General features: G+C 35.9%; 2 protein-coding genes across 3 annotated transcripts in view; both read left to right on the top strand.

Annotated features, from left to right (window-relative positions):
- Positions 1-3504: 3504 nt before the first annotated feature.
- Positions 3505-13443, top strand: Hn (phenylalanine-4-hydroxylase). The gene is made up of 13 exons (XM_067264809.1): positions 3505-3663; positions 4470-4595; positions 9141-9315; positions 9513-9607; positions 9688-9755; positions 10122-10172; positions 10237-10382; positions 10803-10938; positions 11021-11147; positions 11221-11316; positions 12167-12300; positions 12374-12489; positions 13146-13443. The coding sequence occupies exons 1-13, from the start codon at positions 3610-3612 to the stop codon at positions 13187-13189; spliced, it is 1368 nt and encodes a 455-aa protein (XP_067120910.1). The 5' UTR covers positions 3505-3609; the 3' UTR covers positions 13190-13443.
- A 6955-nt stretch (positions 13444-20398) lies between these two features.
- The window catches only part of su(f) (cleavage stimulation factor subunit su(f)), a 56706-nt gene continuing 54932 nt past the window's right edge, over positions 20399-22172 (top strand). For both annotated transcript variants that reach the window (XM_067264810.1, XM_067264812.1), the window contains exon 1: positions 20399-20531. In XM_067264810.1, the coding sequence (XP_067120911.1) occupies positions 20517-20531 (15 nt within the window). In that variant the 5' untranslated portion in view covers positions 20399-20516. The remainder of the gene's footprint in view (positions 20532-22172) is intronic.

Here is a 22172-nt window from a genome sequence, read left to right on the forward strand (position 1 = left end):
TATTCGAATAAATATGATACATAATGTATAGAGATGATCCAGGAAAATGTGGCATTCGTCAGAAAATGTTTACCAGGAGTAAAAGCGGGGGTGGTGGTCGTAAATAGAGAATTTACCGACATGTTGCGGAGGAAGTAAAAAGCTTTTATAGTCGAGTTGTAATTTAGTAAAATTGAACGTAATTGGATTTAATCTCAATTGAGTGTTGTGAAAGTAAATAGAAGTAACACATCCCAATTAACAAAGTAAAAGTTGACTAAAGTAGTCTGATTTGGTGGAGTTGGTGCCTGCAACTTATTTATTTTTTTCCGTTTCTCTCACTCTTCTGTAGACATTAAGAGGGCCTTTTTACTAATCGTGGATTCGGCCAGGTCCCCATCGTGGACCTGGATAAGAGAGAGTACCTGACATATCCGTGAGATACCACCACCCGATAAAGTCTTGAGGAGGTTTTCGATCCTGTGTTGTTCCTTTAAAGTTTAAATTATTGATATTCAAACTGTATTCTGGGCAACCATAGCCGCACCCACTGAAGCCATTACACTGTTCTCGACCCTAATAATTCAATCTTGCGCGTATGGGCTGCTCATAATAACGTGCACGTTTCAAGGAAAGGAGTGATGTCTACGTGGATTATCAGTGGTATTAGTGGCATACTCTTCTGTTATACGAACGTAATAGTCACGTGGGTAACGTAACAGAGCTTGTTTACGTCATTTGTTCAATGTCGGGTCTATAAACTATTGTACACGCAATTAAAGGAGGGTTTACCAAACGTGCATCGTTGCAAACAACTAGGAGAGAGAGATAATCAGATCTGGATCAAAAACTGTACACGTAATTAATGGACGGCCCCTTACCTAATTAATCATTTCAAAATCACATATTGGAACTTTGTGAAATCACATATTTGGAAATGTTTTAAAAGTGGATTTATGGATTTGTAAATCTCTCAGATCTGAGGCAACTCGTATTGCATAATCTTCCTATTAACCTCTCCAATAATGACACTTAACAAATAAAGTTTATAATTGTAATCTTTATATAATAGGTGTAATGTTAACAGAATTTCACCCCATAATTTGTTACACACGAAATTTCTCTCTTCGGTGTTATAATTCGCTTATACCAATGTACCATAGCTTGTGAAAAAACTATCATATCATCAGTTCCATAGAAATTCAGTTAAAATAAAAGGTATGTATTATTGGCACTAGCCAAGAATGTTCCGTGTAGGTGAACCGTTAATACAGAATTTATAATTGTATTTTTCATCTTGGTATAAATATAATAGACATTATAAGTAATCGCCATTACGTATGGTGTTGGGATATTTTGCTAGTTTATGCAAAGTTCAGTTATTTTAACTAGTCCCGCCTACAAAATTAGACGCATAACGTAGCAAACGTTCTCTAGAGCCGTTACTTTAGGTCTATATATCTGAGAATGCCACGAATTTTTATGTATCTTAGGTTATTCCCAGAAGAAGAAATGAATAATGTGTTCTTATTTAATAAGTGGCTCAATTTCAACTTAACCATGAAAGGTTTCGGTTCAAATCTTGTTCTTCCCCTCTAATAGCGGATCCAGACATCTTTTGAGGGAGATGCATAAAGGAAACAATGTGCCTTGCAAAATTTCTATTATTGGCTTTACTCTGGAAAAACCCTCAGAAGGGGTGCAGCTGCACCCTCCACATCCCCTAAATCTGCCCATATCATTATCATAACTCGTATCAAATATGTCCAGATGAGCCATATAGCTTTAATATATAGAATTCTTCGTGATGACTAATCGAGTCATCTTTTTTAATAACATTTTTAAACTGATAATATTGTTTTGATAGCTTTCAAAAAACTATTTTTCAAATGTCAAAGTTCGTGAGACTTTATATAATTCTGTGTATATATAGAATGTTACTTTTAAAAACTTTTGACAAAATATAAATTTAGAGTTAACTTTGATCACATAGTCTGTTGTATCGGGTCGATCTAGTGATGAGGGTGGAGATAGATTTATATGTCATTTTAACCCTCCTGAAACCCGGTCCTCTAAATCGAAAGCTCTAGTTGAAGGACAGATTCGCATAAAACAGAGCTACAATATCCAAATTCGATTTGTCACCCTTCTACTTTGTTACAGCTGTGTTGATTTTACACACCTTCCTATTAACAGTTGTTGTATTGTATTTTTTCTATGGGGTGACTTTAAAAAGTATTTTATAACTCTCCACACTTTGAATATTTAAATACGAACTCGGATCTAAGTGTTCCGGACGTGAATTTGGATCAAGGCCAAATATTTGCCTGAATCTTGAATGCCTTGGTTGAATAAACACGTGTTGTATGTGATTTATGTGAGAAATACACGTGATTTATATAGGAGAATGTTATACAAAGTGCGCTATTTGTTAGTAAATAAATAATACACTTTTGTTAATAAACAAACAGTATTCAGAGTAGATGCTCTACTGATGGAAAACAACCTTTTTTTTTCTTTTCTTTTTAATTTCAAAATAAAATTCCCTTCATGATTTCTGAGAGCGTTGCCCCAACTTCTATCGACTTTGTGTCAGTCATACAGAACAATTCGTAAATTCTGTTAGAATATTCTTTGAGAAAATTCTATTATGTTTTCTGTAGACTATATATTTTTACATAGAAACTATGCATACAACTGAAAATTGATAACCTTACTAGCGATATACGACACTAGAAAAATTTGGAGTGATGCAATATGTTATAAACATAAAACAATAGTAATTTTACACGTTATAAATAAATAAAAAAACCGCGTTTAATTAAGAGAGATACATTGTAATAGAGTTTACAATTTGCGAAAACATCACTTTACAAGGACAGAGAAGATGAATCTGTGATAACCCGGAAGAAGTATGGAAACACGGTAATTTGTTTATACTGTTCCAAGACTTTGATAAGGGATTAGTTGAGTAGATAACTGTGTATCTAGTAAAAACAGGATGATGAATAAACAATTTTTATGTAGGTTATCTATCAAATGTACAAACTCACGCGAATTTCAATAATCATACAATTGATGCATATTCATGTGTCTATACTAGATTAACATTAGATCCGCCATTTTGGGTCTAACGTGTATAAATTCCAGAGTCTTATCGCTAAAAAAAAAAATGATTATTTACTCAAAATTAATGTTTTAATTCTTAACAAAAGTATTTAATTTTTAGTATTTTATTACAAAACAGCCTAAATTTTAATTTAAAAAAATTATTTTCGGTTAAAGTTCTATTATGCTTCCATCTATTGGAAATATTTTACAGTCACAGTTATATAATAATTTTTTTTTTACTCCCTTTGTAAAATTAATTATCCGTGTTATTGGTAATAAAAATTTAATATATTCAATTAGAAGTTTTTAAATATCAGGACACGAATTTAAATAAAACAAAGATAATAAGTTCATGTTAATAATCGGGTCTTGAGCTGAGGCAATACTTTGACCTTGTGTCATCAGATACGAGTCTGGCCACTTAACTTTTATTGGACGAAAGGAAATTGCTCTGAAAGATAAGAAACGGGGAATTTACTTCAATTAAATTAATAATACTCGAGCACTCGACCAGGAGAAATGGAAGCTACTGATCTGAAACAGTTCTGTACCGCATTGCAAGATGGAGATGGCGTAAGTAAATTCAAATAAATTCTTGCCGCTTAAATGTTTTTTCTTGATTATATTAGACTATGCGCTGTTCGTAAAAGCCGTAAAATTACCTTTAAAGTTTTATTTCTTGTACGACGTAGCGCACTCTTTCCGATAACAGTTACGCGCATTGCTCTTTCACACCCCCTGATAAATTTAAATTAACGAAAATTTTTGCAAAGTGTAGGACCTGTAAAGTTCTGATAATTACACTAATTCGCGCATAAATTAATAAAAATTCCACTCCAATCGGATCGCAATTCACTCCACTCCAATCGGATTGCCATTGGATTCCTCTTTAAAACGTGCTAATTCTCTTAATGAAATCAAGTGGAATTCATGGTTAACAGAGCTTTCTCTTTTTAAAACCGTAGAAATAAATTAAATATTTGTTCAGATTTATTAAATTGATATTAACGTTTGCAAGATCTAAGTTTTCCGCTAGTCACGGCTTGGTATTGACATCTAAAAACGCATTGTTTTTTTTTTTTTTTTTTTGGTTTTTTCCTCGCGTGTTTAGCAATGATTCCGGTTTAATTATGCTAATTTCTTCACGAGATTTTATTGCTTCTACTTTAAAATAACTTAAATTCATTTCTACGCAATAAAATTTATTGCAAGGTAGAAAGTAATGTCAAATTAATTTCCTCCCAATACGCGCGTTAAATTATATGAAATTGGATGACTTACAGATTGTTGCGGCACGTCCTCTCTATAAATATAAACGATCCTGCTTATGCCGCCGAGTGTTTCGTTTCAGTGTCAAACGTCTTTATTGTTTTTTGCAGTTTTCAATTCATTCCGGAAAGCATCGCATGATGGAAGACGAAGATCGCAAGAAAAATGGCATTTGCGTCATCTTCTCACTGAAGGAAGAGGTCGGTGCGTTGGCTGAGGCCTTGAATGTCTTCAAGGTATGAACTTGAAATGCTAATTTCTCGGTTATTTCTTTCTTTCTATTGTGTCTGCTCGTGTAGTCATTTGCATAAATGGAGCAAGGTCGCAGTTAAAGAGAGAATAATCGCTCCGATTGACTTTAAAGTAAAGACAAAAAAAAACCTGTTTGAATGTCAATGTTGCATCATACGTTTCCGCAATATAAATATCAAAATTTTTTTGTAAAAGTAATGATAATATTTATCATTTATCGTGCCGATGTTATCGTTGATCTTTCACGAAAGCTGCATAAATTATTTATTTTATTACAGACGATTAAATTGATTAATGCGTCGTCTTTAAATCTTTTTTTTCACTCTTTCCGCCTTTTTTTTTTTTTTTTTTTTTTTTTTGTAACTCTTTCCGCCCAGTGGGCACTAAGAGGGCCTCTTATAGCAAGCCCATTATGGGTTCGGCCAGGCCCACAATGGGGCGGCCGGGTGGTGAGGGACGGGGATCGACATATCCGGACGGACGGAATCTGCCAACGTCTGTCAGAGCAGGACGCTGCTTTCGATTCAGAGACCCGCTGCATTGCGGATCACAAGAGCGTACGGAACTGTGTCTACGGAGGCGGCCCTGGTCTTGGCCGGGCTGCTCCCGTTGCCCTTGGTCGTCAGCCAAGAGGCGGCCTTCTACAGGACAACTGTGGAGGGCATTGAGGCAAAGCATTGTAATCAGATGTGCCCAGCCAGACCGAGACGTTTGGCAGACGTCTTGAAAGTCCATCCGGCCCATAGGATCGGACTAGACTGGGATGTCAGTGAACCGACAGGCATCGGTGTTGAAATATACACCGACGGCTCTAAAGACGGTGGCTTAGTAGGTGCTGCGTTTTGTGTCTATTCTGGTGGGGTACATGTGTACTCTCAATCAGTCAGATTGAATGAGGAGGCTTCCGTGTTTCAGGCAGAACTGGTGGCTCTGGCGGGGGCGTCCCAGTGGATCCTATTACATCCGGGTCCTGAGCCTGTCACGGTTTACTCTGACAGCCAATCGTCGCTTCAGGCATTAAGCGACGGGTACCATAGAGATGAGTTGGTACGAGAGATCAGAGGTAGGGTACTGAGGGCGAGGCACGAGCGACACGTTGCCCTGCGGTGGGTCCGAGGCCACATCGGGATCCCGGGCAACGAACGTGCCGACCAACTGGCCAAGGCGGGGGCCAGGGGCCCATTTGTAACGAGGACGGTAGAACCCTCGGCAACATACATAAAAGGTACTCTACTGCAGTGGTCGATGAGGAGTTGGCAAGAGAGCTGGACTCAGAGTACGGTGGGTAGGTCGACCCACGCCTTCGTGCCTGACGTTGGCCTTACCCCAGTGAGTTGTTGTAGGTTGCTTACGCAGATACTGACCGGACACGGGAGGTTTCCCCATTTCAAGTCCATTCTTGGACAAGGAGATGGTTGCTGCTCCTGTGGGTGTCCTCGCGGTGACGCGAGACACTATGTACTTGACTGTCCTCTTACAGAGGATTTCCGCCGAGGGGCTGACCAAGTCGACTGGTCCAAGCCGCCTGAACAAGTACTTCGAACGCTAGCAGCAAGTGAAGGAAACTTATTGAAACTAAAGGAATTGATGGTTAAAGTCTCAGATCTTTTCGATCTATGAGCCCAATGGACGCATTGGGCTGGGCACTCCCTTCTTGTAGGGAAGGGTGCCCTATTTAATGCTTGGGAATATCTTTATTATTAGGCCGTACGAGCTAACGGTCGCGGCAAAGGTGGATGCCGCAACACTACATGACAGAGCAAGATCTATGCGGTGTAAACCGCACAAACACATAAAAGTTATGCCAAAGTTAGTGAGTTGGGGCTAAGAGGGCGGATGACAGCTCAGGAGAAGCCGTTGGTGCCCCAACTAAAAGTAAAAGAGTCTGTGACTACCTTCGGGTAAGAGACCAAGGCCCATGATTAAGGCATAGTCTCTCGAACCCTGTAGTGCCTGGTGGCGGAGCAGGGGAAAAGAGTTTCCTTATGAGGACCACCCCCCCGAAAAATTCCCAGGAATTTTTCGACCCGTCCGGATTCGATCCCGTGTCCCCCAGGGCGGCAGGCTGCTAACCTTGACCGCTCGGCCATCCGGCCGCTCTCTTTCCGCCCTGTGGGCACTAAGAGGGCCTCTTTTAGTAGGCCCATTATGGGTTCGGCCAGGCCCACAATGGGGCGACCGGGTGGTGAGGGACGGGGCCCGACATATCCGAACGGACCACCCCCCGAAAAAAATTCCTGGGGATTATTCGACCCGTTCGGGTTCGATCCCGGGTCCCCCAGAGCGGTAGGCTGCCACCTTTACCGCTCGGCCAGTCTTTAAATCGTTAAGTCATTAAACTTTTCTTACTCCACTCCACTCTAACAGGGCCTTTTAAACCGTTTTCGGTAAATACCAGCCCCCTGACAAATTCCTGAGGATTTTTCGATCCTTGGATTCGATTCCGGGTCCTCCAGGGCAACAGACTGGCCATTACTTGTCTGAATTTTATTTAATATTTAAAAAGGATTTTGTGGATTTTTCTATTTTTTCATATAAATTTAAAGTAAATTTTTAGTATGATGCAATAATTAAATGATAGATAAATTTTCGAATAGCAATCTTGTATTTAATTGTGTCAGCAACTTCTTGTGTTTGTATATGTGTAAATTTAAAATTTTTGAATTTTCTGCAACTGAAATACTTGTTTAATTAATACTAAAATTAAAATTAATTCAGTAGGCAAAGAAATTAAGGAATGAAAGTACATTTTTACTTGATGGTATTGGCACATCAGAGATTTGTAATTTTACAGATCCCGCTAAAAAAGAACAGTATGGTTATTTGTTCTCGGTGGACCTCTCTATTTGGGCCCACAATTGTTTTTATATAAAAATTAAGTTTTTTGTCCCACCAGTGGCCTTGTGGATAAAACCACCCAACTCTGGAAGTTGGTCGTGGGTTCGCGCCTGGCCACCGGGCTGTTCACGTGGAGTTTTCCTTGTTTCTTCACATTAGTAATACTTAAATAAGAGCCAATTTCCCGTAGACAGTCCTCCCGGAAGAATCTTCCCACGGCAGATCGCCCATGTGTCGCGTTGCCTAATACGAATTAAACCAAACTAAATTTTGGGACTCCTCAAAATATAGCCTTTAAGGTGATTCGTGATACAAGTCTTTGTCGTCTCTTCCATTTATAACTATGTGGGCATGAGTATCCTCAGAAAATTTTCCTGATGGGGGCAACGCTTGGAGACAAATAATTATACCAATAAATGTTTAATATTTAATTTGGGGTTTTTTAAGATAAACGGTGAAGGATTTAAGGTTTCATATCGTGATCACTTTTACGATTATAATTAGTGGTACTATTTATTCGATACCAGTAAGGGGCACGTGTCTCGTTTGTTTCCCTTTGCGGATGCCCATGTATATGATTGGCGTACCTTGCTCATGGGGTCCTTGTTTTAGTTAAACCACTCTATAGGAACATGGTGTAAGACAAAGTTTCTTTTGTTGTGGTGTAAAATCTATTATTTTTATGACTTTAGAGGGAGGAAGGAAGGCCTCGCATTTCTCACGGGTCAGGAGGACTCCATCTCACACTCCTTAGTAGTTTGATCATTATTTGTTTGGTTAAATATATATACCAAATACCAAAAACAGGATACAGAAATAAGTATTTTGTAATGTTCGTTTGGAATTTTTACATCAGTTTGACGTCATCTCTTCCGTTTTATAATAATAAATTCTAAAAATGACGTCAAATTTAGGTAAAAAGTGTTTACCATCTCAACCAATCAGAAAGTGTGACGTCTATTCATGTAATTTGCATAGACATATGTTACGCTATTGTATGCAAATGAGGTGAATGAGCGATAAAACAATACACTGTACTTATAAACGGGAAAAGTATTGTATTTTAACAAGTAAATTTAATTTTTTACGGAAATTAATAAACATTGAGTAGAGATGTACAGAAATTAAACGTCATTCACGCAATTACAAGACAATAAAATAATAATTTATGGTCAATAAAATAAAATTTGATTTTTTTTCTTTGATTACAGTTTTATATAAGCTAAACATTTCGTATGTTATAATAACAGGATAAAAATATATTATTATAGAATTGATAGGAAATTAATGTCAGGATATAGTTATGACGTAGATGAAGGTACTGTAATTACGTGAAATTATATTGAAAATTATACAACATTATACAAATATTTAATTTTACAACACTATTTCAGTGATGCCAACTTAGGTGTTTTAGTCCTAAGATTGGGAAATTTGGGGAGAAATAGAATAGGGTGAAATTTAATTTAATAGGGGGAAAGTAAAGTCTGTCCGTATTGATTAGCAGTGTTGAAGCGACTAATAGGAGTTTTCACGACAAAAAGTTGGCAACTTTGAACTATGTATTCGTATTGTATAAAACTCGTGTCCGTATTCTAAACCTATGAGGAATGAAAATGTTTTCTGTACTTCATTTTTTCTGTTTCGAATTTCCTGTCGCGTTTAATTTGACCGCGACTTTTGTTTGGCAGGAAAATAAAGTCAATTTGAATCACATCGAATCGAGATCTTCGAAAAGAATGGCAGACCAATACGAATGCATTGTAGAATGCGAAAATACCGGAGACATAACGAAAGCTCTCGATTGCCTTCGTCAGAGTTCTCAGTACATGCAAGTCATCGCTAGAGATCAAATGGAAAATAATGGTGAGTATAGAAAAACAATTACTCAAAGGACATTACAGATGTTGCCAATATTGTGAAATATCTGGCAAAGATCCAAAAGACAATTGACCGGGTTGTTTATAAGTAATTTAATGATATGTGAAACTGTGTAACGTGTTGAAATTTAGTTTTGAGCCGCCGTATTTATCCATTTAAAATATCCAAACTGTTTCTTTCAGATACTGTGCCATGGTTTCCAGGTAAAATAGCCGATTTAGATAAATTTGCTAATCACATTTTGTCATATGGTTCCGAGCTCGACGCGGATCATCCGGTGAGTAACCAAACCCAATTCATCACCTCTTCCATTTATGGTTACAGTTTACCGAACTAAGGACGTAAATTTTTTTTCAGGGATTTAAAGATGCAACTTACAGAGCCAGAAGGAAATATTTCGCTGATATCGCGTACTTTTATCGACAGTAAGTGACATTTCGTGTCTACAGTGTTGCCAAAAAGCCGGTTAACTGCTGTTTGGTTCCTTATTCAAATACTTTTGTTACTTGCAAGCTTTTCAAAGTGGATTGAATTAATGCAACACAGGCGATCTACTTCTATTTCAATGGCCCTTATTTACGTGTTAGACACGTGAATAAGGTCCATCCCAGAAACCTGCAAGTGCCGTAGCAAAGCCGCCACTAACTACTAGTTTTTTGTGGTTTTATCAAACCGGTTATCGGTGGGCTGTCCAAATTGTAAAATTACTTGAAAAAAAAACACGGTTAATCAACTTATTAGGGTTGCAATGTGTTTTTGAATGACTGAATAACTTTACCTTAATTTTTCAGTGGGAAACCCATTCCAAGAGTAGAATATACACCCGAAGAAATCAGCACTTGGTAAATTTAATATATAATTTTATGATCTTATATTATTTTACGTAACAACAATTCTTTCTTGCAGGGGAACTGTTTTTAAAGAAGTGACGAAACTTTACCCGACTCATGCCTGTCGAGAACATAATCATATTTTCCGTTTGATGATCGAAAATTGTGGCTATCGAGAAGATAATATTCCTCAATTAGAAGACGTTTCTAACTTTTTGAAAGGTGAATCTTGCGGTAATTCGCAAATTCGTCGGTCCAAAAGTCGGTTAAAAACAATTAAAACTGGTTTGAAAGAACTTTAAATATGCACCAGTTCGAAACCGGTTTTCCAACTGTTATTAGAGTATTTCTCGATTAATTAATTTTTGGGCCACCCTGTCTAATTTCGTAGATAATATTTTAACTAACGAATCGATAAAAATTTCGTTTACCAGTGGACCAAATGGGTAACACCACTGAATTCTGACGAGTTTACGTACATAAATTTAAAAATTTGATGCAAAATTTTATAGTTAACTTAAAAAATGGCAAAAATCCATGGAAATGGATCTTGTAAATAGAGAAACTCGTCGTTGCAATAGATCCACTCTTATTTGTTTGAATATGTTCTTTGATAAATAACGAATTTATCTCATTTTGTAGCTTGTACAGGATTTCAATTACGTCCCGTTGCTGGTCTTCTGAGTTCTCGAGACTTTTTGGCAGGATTGGCCTTTAGAGTTTTCCACTCTACCCAGTACATCAGGCATCCGTCGAAACCCCTGTACACTCCCGAACCGTTAGTATACCATTATAAATCACGCGTTTTCTTTCCATTTTCGTATACATCGAAGCCGAGTTTGTCAATACTGTTATTGCAGAGACATATGCCACGAGTTATTGGGCCACGCACCACTCTTTGCAGATCCCGGTTTTGCCAGATTCTCTCAAGAAATAGGATTAGCATCGTTAGGTGCACCCGATGAATATATCGAAAAATTAGCCACGGTAATTTTTTAAATTAAAGTTGAATTTATTAAATATGAACATAAAAATAATACCATTTCTCTTTTGTTTTTAGTGTTATTGGTTCACTGTGGAGTTTGGGTTATGCAAACAGCATGGGCAGATTCGAGCGTTTGGTGCTGGACTTCTTTCTTCTTATGGAGAACTTGAAGTGAGTACTTTAAGCTGATATTTTTTCATGTGTTAAGTGAAAACTAGAGTTGTGATTTATATTTTCGTTTTATTTACTGTTTACATCTGATAATTGACTTTTAATGTGTGAATCTCACCTGTAACCAACCTGAAATCGAATTACACTATGGATTTCACAGATTAAAATATGATTAAAAATTTCTTTTCGGGTGGTACTCATTTTTTTCGTCATGATGTCCAAAAGCAATTTTAGATTATGCGCGATTCTAGAAGCGTTAAATTATGAGGCCCATCTTTATATAAGTTTATATAATATAATGCCAATACATGATACTCTATAAGGGCTACTATCCGAGCTTGTACTGGATAGGGCACACTAGTGGCCGAGTGGATAAAAACCACTGAACACTGGTAGTGGCCGTGGGTTCGCCCTGATCAAACGGTGTTAGATACGTAAAGTAAACTTTACGTATCTGACAACTGTTGCTTCTGCCGTTACGTTGCGTGTAGAACGTCCTCCCTGGAGGCATCTCCCCTAGCAGATTGCCTATGTGTCGCGCTTGCCATATTTTTATCGAACAGTACAGAGTTACAACTCTGGTTATTGACAAGCGTAAATTATGGAAGCGCGAGGCCCTGAAAGCCCGGTTTGTCTAACTAAAACCACGACTGATACTTCAGGTATTAATTATTATCACTACATGTAATTTAAAATTTGGAAAACGTTTTCTGGACTATAACTTAAGTATAGATTTCTCTACTCTCCGTGTTTAAGAACATATTGTATTGTTTAAGAATATTGTATAAAATTATATATTTTGTTGTATTTTTATCAAAAATTCAAATATTTACCTTTACAATATTTACAGTATTGTTTAAGTGATAAACCAGACATAAGACCCTTTGATCCTTACACGACTGGCGTGCAGAAGTACCCAATTACAGAATATCAACCTGTATACTTTTTAGCAGAGAGTTTTGAGGATGCTCAGCAAAAAATGAGGTGTGATGGAAATATAATTAAATAATTAGTAAACGTTTTTGAAATAAAATAAATTTTGTATTTTTATTTGTAGAGAATTTGCTTTATCTATACCACGGCCTTTTACGGTTCGTTACAATCCTTACACTCAAAGTGTGGAAATCATCGATACGAAATCACAGATGGAAATTCTGGCTAGGGATATACAAGGTAAGTTCTGTTTCTAATTTTAAAAGAAACGCTTCTGAGAGAGTGATTATCAGTAACCTTGAGCTCAGCACCCTTATGTCCCTGATGCCTTTGTTATAACCTCTCTCCATGTCTTCTTGTTTCTGTATAAGATGGCTCCGTGCCATTCTTCTATCCCAATTAGCCATACTCTGTATGCTGTTTGCTTTTCGTTTGTAACATTTCAATGCCAAGTGTTCGCTTGCCCACCTGTGGTCGAATGGATAAACCATTGAACACTGGTAGTTGGATACGGATTCGCGCCGCATCAACGAGTTGTACAGTACGTGGAGTCTTCCGGGTTTTCTTTACGTGTCTAACACGTAAATAGGGACAAGTTTCCTATAGAAAATCCTCCTGGGAGTTAACCCACTTTGGCAGATCGCATGCGCATTGTTGTGTTACGTTTCCTCATCCTATCAGTCCAATCTGTTAATGGAAATCTGATGCATCTCAGTAAAGCTTCATTCACACTGCGATTTTCGTGCAGTGTGAAACGGGCTTAGCCTGTATGGCAATCTATGACGACCATTGATGGATCATGTGTAAATGAAATCAAAGTTATACATTATAAGTAGTTTACGTGTAAAAAGATACAAAATTCAAAATATAACATTGTATATTCTTTGTATTTTCAGCCGAAATGCAACTACTGACCGATGCTCTGAAAAAACTCAAATAACTTCTGACAGATATGTCAGCCTATTTTGGCCACACATTTGCATATTTGGGTTATGCTTCGTTTTAATTCAAGTTTTTAATATCACTGCGTGTATTTCGTTGTGTAGAAGCTTGTACATTTATATTTTTTTAATAACTTTTCCATTAATGGCATATACGATTTGTACTCGTAATTGTATTTGGCTTCGGCTTCATAACTCGTTTCTCACATCTTTAACGTAGATGAAGTTTAGGGAAGGTGCCACAATCAAAACTGTTTATGAGGAATATGAAGGATCCGGACTCATCAACAGAGCGATTTCTTGTTGGCTTGTAAAATCATTATTGTTTTTGATAAAGATATTATCTTAATGGATTATCATTGTGATTTGTTTATATGACCTGTAATTTTCCTTTTTTTTTTTTTTTTGTATGTAATCTTTATATTTTTGTATTAAAAATTCTTTTCAATCAAAATTGTTTGTGTTTTATAATAAAATTTTTGCCATAAAATTGTTTTATTATAAACATTTTAAAGCCGATTCGGACCCGAATCGGCTTTAAAATGTTTATAATAAGCCGATTCTGGATTCTCCACAGAAGCCTTATTTTCAATTCTGGAGGATCGGGGTCCGAGTCAGGATTAAACTTACCGGACGAAAAATTATGAAAATAAATGGAGGACGAATTGTTCTGCAAGTGAACCATGTATTTGAATAGAGGGGACATTTTTTTAAGTCAAAATGGAGGGTGTTTGCTATGCGATATTAAAAAAGATGGCCTAAATTCTCATTTTGCAAGACGTCCCCTCTTGCATAGATACTATGCGATAAAACCAAATCGGTGTAGCTTAGAAATTTGCATAGGTAAACTGCCCCAGATAGTTTTATTGTCTATTGTGTGTCTCTCTTTGTGCACAAGGCTTAGACCAGTGAATCTCAATTTTTTTTTTGGTCACAATACACTCAATAATTTAAAAATTTGTCAGCACACACGGTTACTTCAGTAAATACTGCAGGGCAACAGGTGACGTCATAACGGTTTTTTTTAAATCACTGTTATGACGTCACCGGTTGGTTATTTAGGTCACATTTTCTAAACGCCTTAGTAACTACAGACAGTTACTGGTAACACTGGTTACAATTTCCAAACTCGCCCTAGGAAGGTAGAACCTAAAGTACCTAGATATCAGAGTAGCGATACACGAGTCATCGCCGCCATGTTCTGTCGACTGTCATCACGCGGTCTATGGGTTTACATTAAGAAATGACGATTTTTTTTAGTTTAATAAAGCATTTTTACGAATAAAATGCTTTATTAAACTAAAAAGAATCGTCATTTCTTAATGTAAACCCATAGACCGCGTGATGACAGTCGACAGAACATGGCGGCGATGACTCGTGTGTCGCTACTCTCGATAGCTAGGTTCTCTAGTAGAACCGATTGAACTACTCGTCTGATGTCGCTTATGCATGAGTATTTGCAGCGGCGGCACACTTCAAAAATTTCGCGGCACAGTGGTTGAGAATTACTGGCGTAGACAATTGCGAATCCAGAAATTTTTAGCGGAAGATGTACAAAAGAAATAATAATTCTCACAAAAGATTTTTACTACCTAAGATCCCTAGCTTTACTCGGGAAAAACTCTCAGAAGGAATGCAGCTGCGCCCTGCATATTCCTTATATACGTCCCTGCGCATAAAAGAAAGCCTCTTAGCAGTTTTAAACCGGAAAAGGTCTCATTTGTGAATATTTGAGAGTGGAAGGCAGGATGGCCGCCATTAAGATGGCAGCCTACTGATCTAAGGGCCTGAAATCGAATTCGAGCGAGCAACCCCTGGAAGTTTTCATGGGTCAGCTTGTCGCGGATACTTCAGGTTCCAATCCTTCATCGTTCAGCTGCCCCCATTAAAAAGCCTGGACGAACTAAGGCATTAAGTGGACAAGAAAAAGGTCCTTCTAGTGCCTTAGCAAATTACAGCACATAGTCAAAAATGTAAAAAAGGTACAAGGGAGATATTTGAATCACTAGTTCAAATGAACAGAACGTTGTCTGGACTAGTGGTGATGAACAGAATGTTGTCAAGCTGTTGCTCTAGTGACCTGATAGTGTTCAAGTTGGTACTTTCAGAAATTTTTCAGTAGTAATCTGTCCTAGATATGTTAAGCCCATCCTACCACCCAACCGCCATCATTGTAGGCCTGATGTAGCGCCTACACACTTAGACGCCCATGTCATCATGGGCGTCCGCAGAGGGGAACAAACGGATTACTTGCCCTCCCCTGGAATCGAATAAAAATTCCACGAATTATAAATCGTAAAAGTGACTACAGAATTTGCTCACGACGTATTTTACATTATATTTAACCGACGATATAATTATAAACACATAACGGGCTCGGATGCGCAAACGCCATCTAACGTTATGTTGTAAAAACAAACACGGCGCCATTGAAACTCTCGCTTTGTTTTCTCTCGGGGATATCGAAGATTATGTCGTCTCATTAACAATTAAATAATTAACAAACGATAACTAAACGCAAGATTGCAAACACACGTACCGAAATAAAAGCAGTATGGCCGAAAAACGCATTCTTATGTGGGTTTGCGTAATGATGGCGATGCATTGACGTCAATAAAGGATTAAATATGATCAGTTTCACAATTTTATAAAATAAACTCCTAACGTGAACCTTTTCTTATGCTTATTCTGGTGCGTTATAACAGACCTTTTTATAACGTTTTCCTCGTGCGCAAAGTACACTCTCGACCATGGAACGCTTTGGTACAATGCTGTATTCTATAATCTTTTCGTGAAACCCCCAAAAAGGAATTAAATAAACATTTATTGATTTAATTATCTGTCTCCAAGGCTTGGCTCCTGGAAAAGTTTCTGCAGGCCCCCATTTATGATGAGTATAATTTAAAAAGGCTCTTTTAATGCCAACAGAACAAAAAGTTTATTAAAAAATCTAAATAACTCGAATATAAATTCGGGAAACAATTATTTAAATTGCATCGCTGCTTACCATTACTTTCATTAATAAATTAAGTTTATAGTCACAAGGGCAAACTGCAATAAATCTGGTTTATCCATCAATATTAATAGATTATAATAGTCAATTAATTCGGAATTATTTATTATAGAAAAAACATTTTCGTACGTACTATTGCCATTAAGCTAATTGAAATTGGTGGAATTTAATTAAGCTTTCACGTTATTGAACGAAATAATCAATAACTTGTATGTCAGGACAATTTTATCAATAAATACGATTCAAATCATCTATTGGATGATACACGTTACGAGTAAATTGTACTTCCTTGGATCAAGAGCAAAATAATAAACAAGGTTTGATATTATAAGGCAACTCAATATATGGGTGATAAGCCATGGAGGTGCCTCCGTGGAGAATTTTCATGGGAAACTGGCACCTATTTAACAGCTAGATACGTGAAGAAAATCCGAAAAATCCACGTGATCAGCCCATTAGTGAGGCGCGAACCCTGGTTTGTGGTTTTCTTCTGTTTTTCTTCATTCACCACTGGTTCGTGGTTTTATTGTTTTCAAAACAGAACGAAATAATTTAGTATTTATTATACGCAAATGCAAAAGGAATAAAATAGAAATATGAAATGTTTATATTATTTTACTTATTCATGTGATATTGTATAAACGTTAGTATATTTGTTTTAACATTTACACAAGATCGTATGAATAAGTAAAATAATGCAAAGTATAAATCGATAGTCAGACGATTCTGTACTTCACTTTCCATGCGTCCAATGCATTTTATCATGAAAACTTTAATATAATTTGACCACAGTTAAGTTTTTTTTGTCTCAAATGGCAACTTTAAATGTAAATTAATCGAAAATTTAATTTAAAAAACAAAATAACTGCCGCGGGCAATAATGGCGTCCAGTTAAATCCTATTGGCCGGCAATCAGCCAATATGATTTAACCTAGACGTTGTGTCATTTCTCTTTATGTGAGATCTCTACTGGATGAAGGACTGGACGTTGCTGTTTTAAATTTAAAAACGGTATAACAAAACTGCAATGTCTCACGAAGATTTCTCTACATCTGTTAGTATGATACGACCTGTATTACGTAGTATTAGAGTGTACGGATTAAGGTTAATTAGAGAAGGAGAGCAAAGCACAATTAAAGCCAAGTTGTTCCAGTTGTATTCCAGTACAATTGAAGTATTTTTATACATTAACAACTTCTCTATGCTGTTAATGATATTTAAACAAGGTATAATCTGCGAAAGATGGATCAGGATGTTTCCTGGAAAAGAACTAGATGTGAGATCCTTCACGTTAGTCGTTTCTACATTCTTCACTGTTCAATACAGCTTATTGAAGAGGGCAAATTTTCATTTTCCCAACAACCGAAGCAGTTACGTTGGAGAAATGAAGAAATTTAAAGTATTGCAGCTGTTCTATATTATTCAATTGAATATATTATTGTCATTTTATTTGTCAATTGTTACCTTTTACGATTTTTTCTTGTATCCGGCACTAGAAGGAGCTTCCAAACACGAAATTCTAATTTGTAACATAGACTTTACGTTGCTGGCATTATTAATAATTGGTCATTCGATTTCAATAGTAGCATTTTTCATCACCTTAGCTTATTTAATAATATTTAGGTTAGATCAATTGTCTTACAGCTTCAACTGTATTACATTAGCCTGTAGTAATTTGCGTGAAAGAATTGAAGATATCGTTACAAAACATGCCGACATTCTAGAGTATATTCGGTCTGTCGACGATGAAGGAAAATTATATTTTCCTATCATGTATTGTTTTTTCCTTTATATAATGTGCTTCTGCATTTCTACGATTTTATTTTTTGAATTTCCTCCCATTTACCTTTTCCTTTTGTCAATATTCGCATTTATGGTAACCTTTTCTGCATTTTGCTTCGCTTTTGAATTGTCAAGATTTACTTCTTTGGTATGTCATATATGTTATAAATCAATATAATAAGGTATATATTTTAATCATTGTAACTATTTTATATACAGTTATATGATAATTTCAACTCAATGAACAAGTTCTCCTCCTCGAAATTACCAATAGAGTTTAAACTGAAGGTAAGTTGAAATACAAGACAGTCGTAATTAAAGAGTAGGTGTTCAGAGCTGTCGGTTAAAAGAACTATTGGGCAAATCTCAACCAAATTTGGCATACAAACTGCCCCGAGTATGCAGTTTAAAGTTTCGGGAAAAAATTGTACTTCAAAATTCAGCTACAGGGTAAAATTTGGCGCTGTTGAATCCTTACCGCCTGAATTTTGAAGTAAAATATTTTCCCGGATACTCGGGAGCCAAGTTTGTGTGTATGCCAAATTTAGTTGAGATTTACCCAATTGTTCTAATTACAGAGGATTCCGCTCTTTAATTACGATTACCCTAAATTACTTTTAATTGTCATTTTTATTAAATTGATATTTTTTACAGTTATTGAATTTTATGAAAAAATTTGGAAAAACTCCGATTGGAATTACTATTGGAGGTTTCTTTTCAATTAAGAAAAATTTTCCTATTAGGGTACTTTGTTTGATACTTCTTTCTTTCTTAAAAGATTCATGAGCTAATATTATATTGAAAATATAGTAGAGTTCCGATTAACCGAGATCCATTATACCGAATTTCCGCATTATCCGAAGTGAAGCATAGAGGAGTACATACACTTTGTCGACCACTTTGTCACTGTTAATCGAGACATCCCCGATCTACATTATTCGGGATAATCGGAAGTCTAGTGTATATAAGCCTTATTAAAATAAAAAATTGCTATTATTAAGGATATTTTTTATAATAGTTATAACTTAACGTATATTTTTACTTTTGCAGATGTTAGAAAGTTTCTATTCCATTTTATCATCGTTAATTCAATTGAGGAACAGCAATAGGAAAACGTGCCAAAATTATGCAAGAAATGCTAACGTAACCAGTATCTAAGCGTATTTACTGGACATAAATAAAGTATGTTCAACAAATGTGATGTTTACATTGAATAAATTTACATATCTGATGTTGTAAGACCTTGAACTATTTAAACAACAGAGATATCAATTACATTCAATGTAAATTGAATGTAACCGACTTCTCTTTATTGCTTGGTATGAGGCACGCAACACGTGGATAATGTGCCAAGAAGGAAATGACTCTCGGAAGAATTCTATGGAAAATGGCCCCTACTTAAGTGTTAAGAAATAAAGTAAATGGATTTATTAATTTATTGATGACACTTGCTGGACCTATACTTTGAATAATATAATGGAAGAATAATGTGTGTTTAGCCAAAACAGAACAACGTCTGTTGGAATAAATATAGATAAAATATGATTAAAACAATAAATTTTAATGTTTGTTTACATATTTGTTCAAGCGTAGAGAATAAAATCAATATATGTATTAGAATCTATGTTTAATATTAATCATTATTATGTACCTGTACCTACAGTACCATGAGTGAATTTCTTTATTTTTCGTTTATTTTCTCTAAAAACAGAAATAAATAAACAATATTAACTGAACAAAAACATTAAATTATAATTTTTGTTTGTAATAGTGGTTGAGTGGATAAAAATATTCAACCACTAATAGTTATAGCAAGGGCCTTTTAGCAAGCCCGTTATGAGTTCAGACTCACAATGGAGCGATTAGATGGAAAGGACGAGACTAGAAATATCCATATAATAACCAACCTCAAAAAATTCCTGGAACTTTTCGCCCTGTCTAGATTCGATTCCGGATTTCCAGAGGGGCAGATTACTTTAACCACTCGGTGCTATCAACTAGTAATAATCACGTGGCCAGATGGCCGAGCGGTCGAGGTGGTAGCCTACCGCTCTGGGAACCCGGGTCGAAAAATCCCCAGGAATTTTTCGGGGAATGGTCCGTCCGGATATGTCAGGCCTTTCCTTCACCACCCGGTTGTCCCATTGTGGCCCTGACCGAACCCATAATGGGCTTGTTAAAAAAAGGTCCTCTTAGTGCCTACATGGGGGAAAGAGTTTTAAAAAAAATAGTAATAATCACGTGTACATTGTATTAATTTGAAATTATATTGATTTTCTAAACGCAATAAAATTTATTACTCTTAAAGAATGTTTAGAAATTTTATCATTTATAAATATAAAATTAATGTTTTGTTTTTTTCTTTTTTTTTAAATATTCCTCATAAAAGAATCATTAGGAGGCGCCACTGCTCGTATGTAGTGTGATATGCGCACGCGCAAATATTAGTTGGCTGCCATTTTGTCGTTCGGTAATGTACTAGTTAGATAGGAACAATAAGAGTTTATTTTTCTTTTCGTATTTAATAAATAATGGCTGCGAAAGAGGTGAGTTTTCGGCCGAAGATTGCGAAACGATCTTTCATTACGTTAATTAATAAAAAAAAAGACGTCAAAAGTCTTGTTATTGTCTTTAACATTAGGCCTAACGAGTCCTAGTAGTTCCGTTCTGTGTTTTGATAAATGCCTTATTAATACAATTAAATATTCAAATTTTAAGTTAATTGCCTATTAAATCGTTGTTTTAATTATTAAAAAATGGTTTATTTAAGCATTTATGTTAACATTTTTCAGTTTTGTATGTTGATACTAAAACAATAATTAATACACGTGATTCTCGTGGTTTTTTTTTTATTGTTTTCTGCTGTAAAAACAATGAATTAGTGTTTATGGAAAGTGTACTTTATATAAACATTAATTTTAATTGTAAACTTTAATTATGTTGAAATTATACATAAATAATAAACATTTATAAAGCTTACTTTTTCAATAAATCGGTTGTACTGTAAGAGATTGTAAAATTAGAAATAAAGTATGAAATAAATTAATGAGTTTTATTGTATTTTGAAAATAAAATAGTGTGCTTGTATTATTTGAAATTTGTTTGATTCTGAGTGAAATTATGATAAATTTAGTTGTTGCTTAAGGTCTGTTTGGAAGTGCTTTCCAATCAATTGATTAGTGAGCATTTTAAAACTGGCTGTATGCATATTGGTATACCTGAAGGTGTGGATGAAAAAGCCAACAGTGTTTCATCCACACCTTAAGATGTGAACTCTAAATGAGGGGTTTCTCACCCCTAGAGTTGTAGGCCCCTGTACAAGCAAAAAAGTCAAAGGAACCAAATCTGTATGCAACCTCTGATTAGAAATTTGTCTCCAAAGGTTAGTTTTTACCATGTATCGGTATACTGCTTGTGCTCCGTGTTGTCCAAGCTTGCCATCTCTTGCCTTGACCAACATTTCTCATGTAGTCGTGCACTTTGATGCTCGCTGTCACTTGCACCTCTGTGCCCATGTGGGGGGTGAGTCCCCACCCCCTCTAAAACTAAATAACATCAAGTATTCTATAGTCAAGAGGGCTACTTGAAGTTAGCATAGTTTCATGTGCTAAATAGTTAATTTATTTTTAACTAGCAGGTAAGTCTGGTGTTGCCCAGGCAAAAAATAATAAGAAACATTAAAATTGGCTAATTTTATACTTCTAACCCTTACGTTGTATTATATTATAGAATTTGGTTTATATAACTACAAAGGTTATTTTACATGGCCAACCTTATCTGTTTCCACCAGATGCAAGAATTGGGTACCCCTCTTTCGAGGCTAATTGGAGAATTTTTAGATGGATCTAAAAATGTTTGATTTTCCACAAAAATGCAAAAAATCGTATCTAAAATAGTACAGTAGGTTCTTCAGGATAATTGTTAACCCTCTTCCTCTCCCTGCAGGGGGAATTTCAAAAAAATCCCTTAGTGTGCATTCTCATGATGTACCCTAACTGTGTGCCAAATTTCAACTTTCAACTCCTAATCATTTAGGCTCTGCACTTATTATCATCAACCCATCTTGATTATATTAGATTAGATTCTATGTATAGTCTATATTATGTTTATCGTATATGTTAATATATTTGATGTTTAAATTGTTTGTAAAATGGTGTTTTGGAGGAATAAGAAGTGGCTTGCCAGTA

The sequence above is a fragment of the Centruroides vittatus genome, unplaced genomic scaffold, assembly GCF_030686945.1.
Source record: "Centruroides vittatus isolate TY-2023 unplaced genomic scaffold, ASM3068694v2 contig_193, whole genome shotgun sequence".
Taxonomy (NCBI): Eukaryota; Metazoa; Arthropoda; class Arachnida; order Scorpiones; family Buthidae; genus Centruroides; species Centruroides vittatus.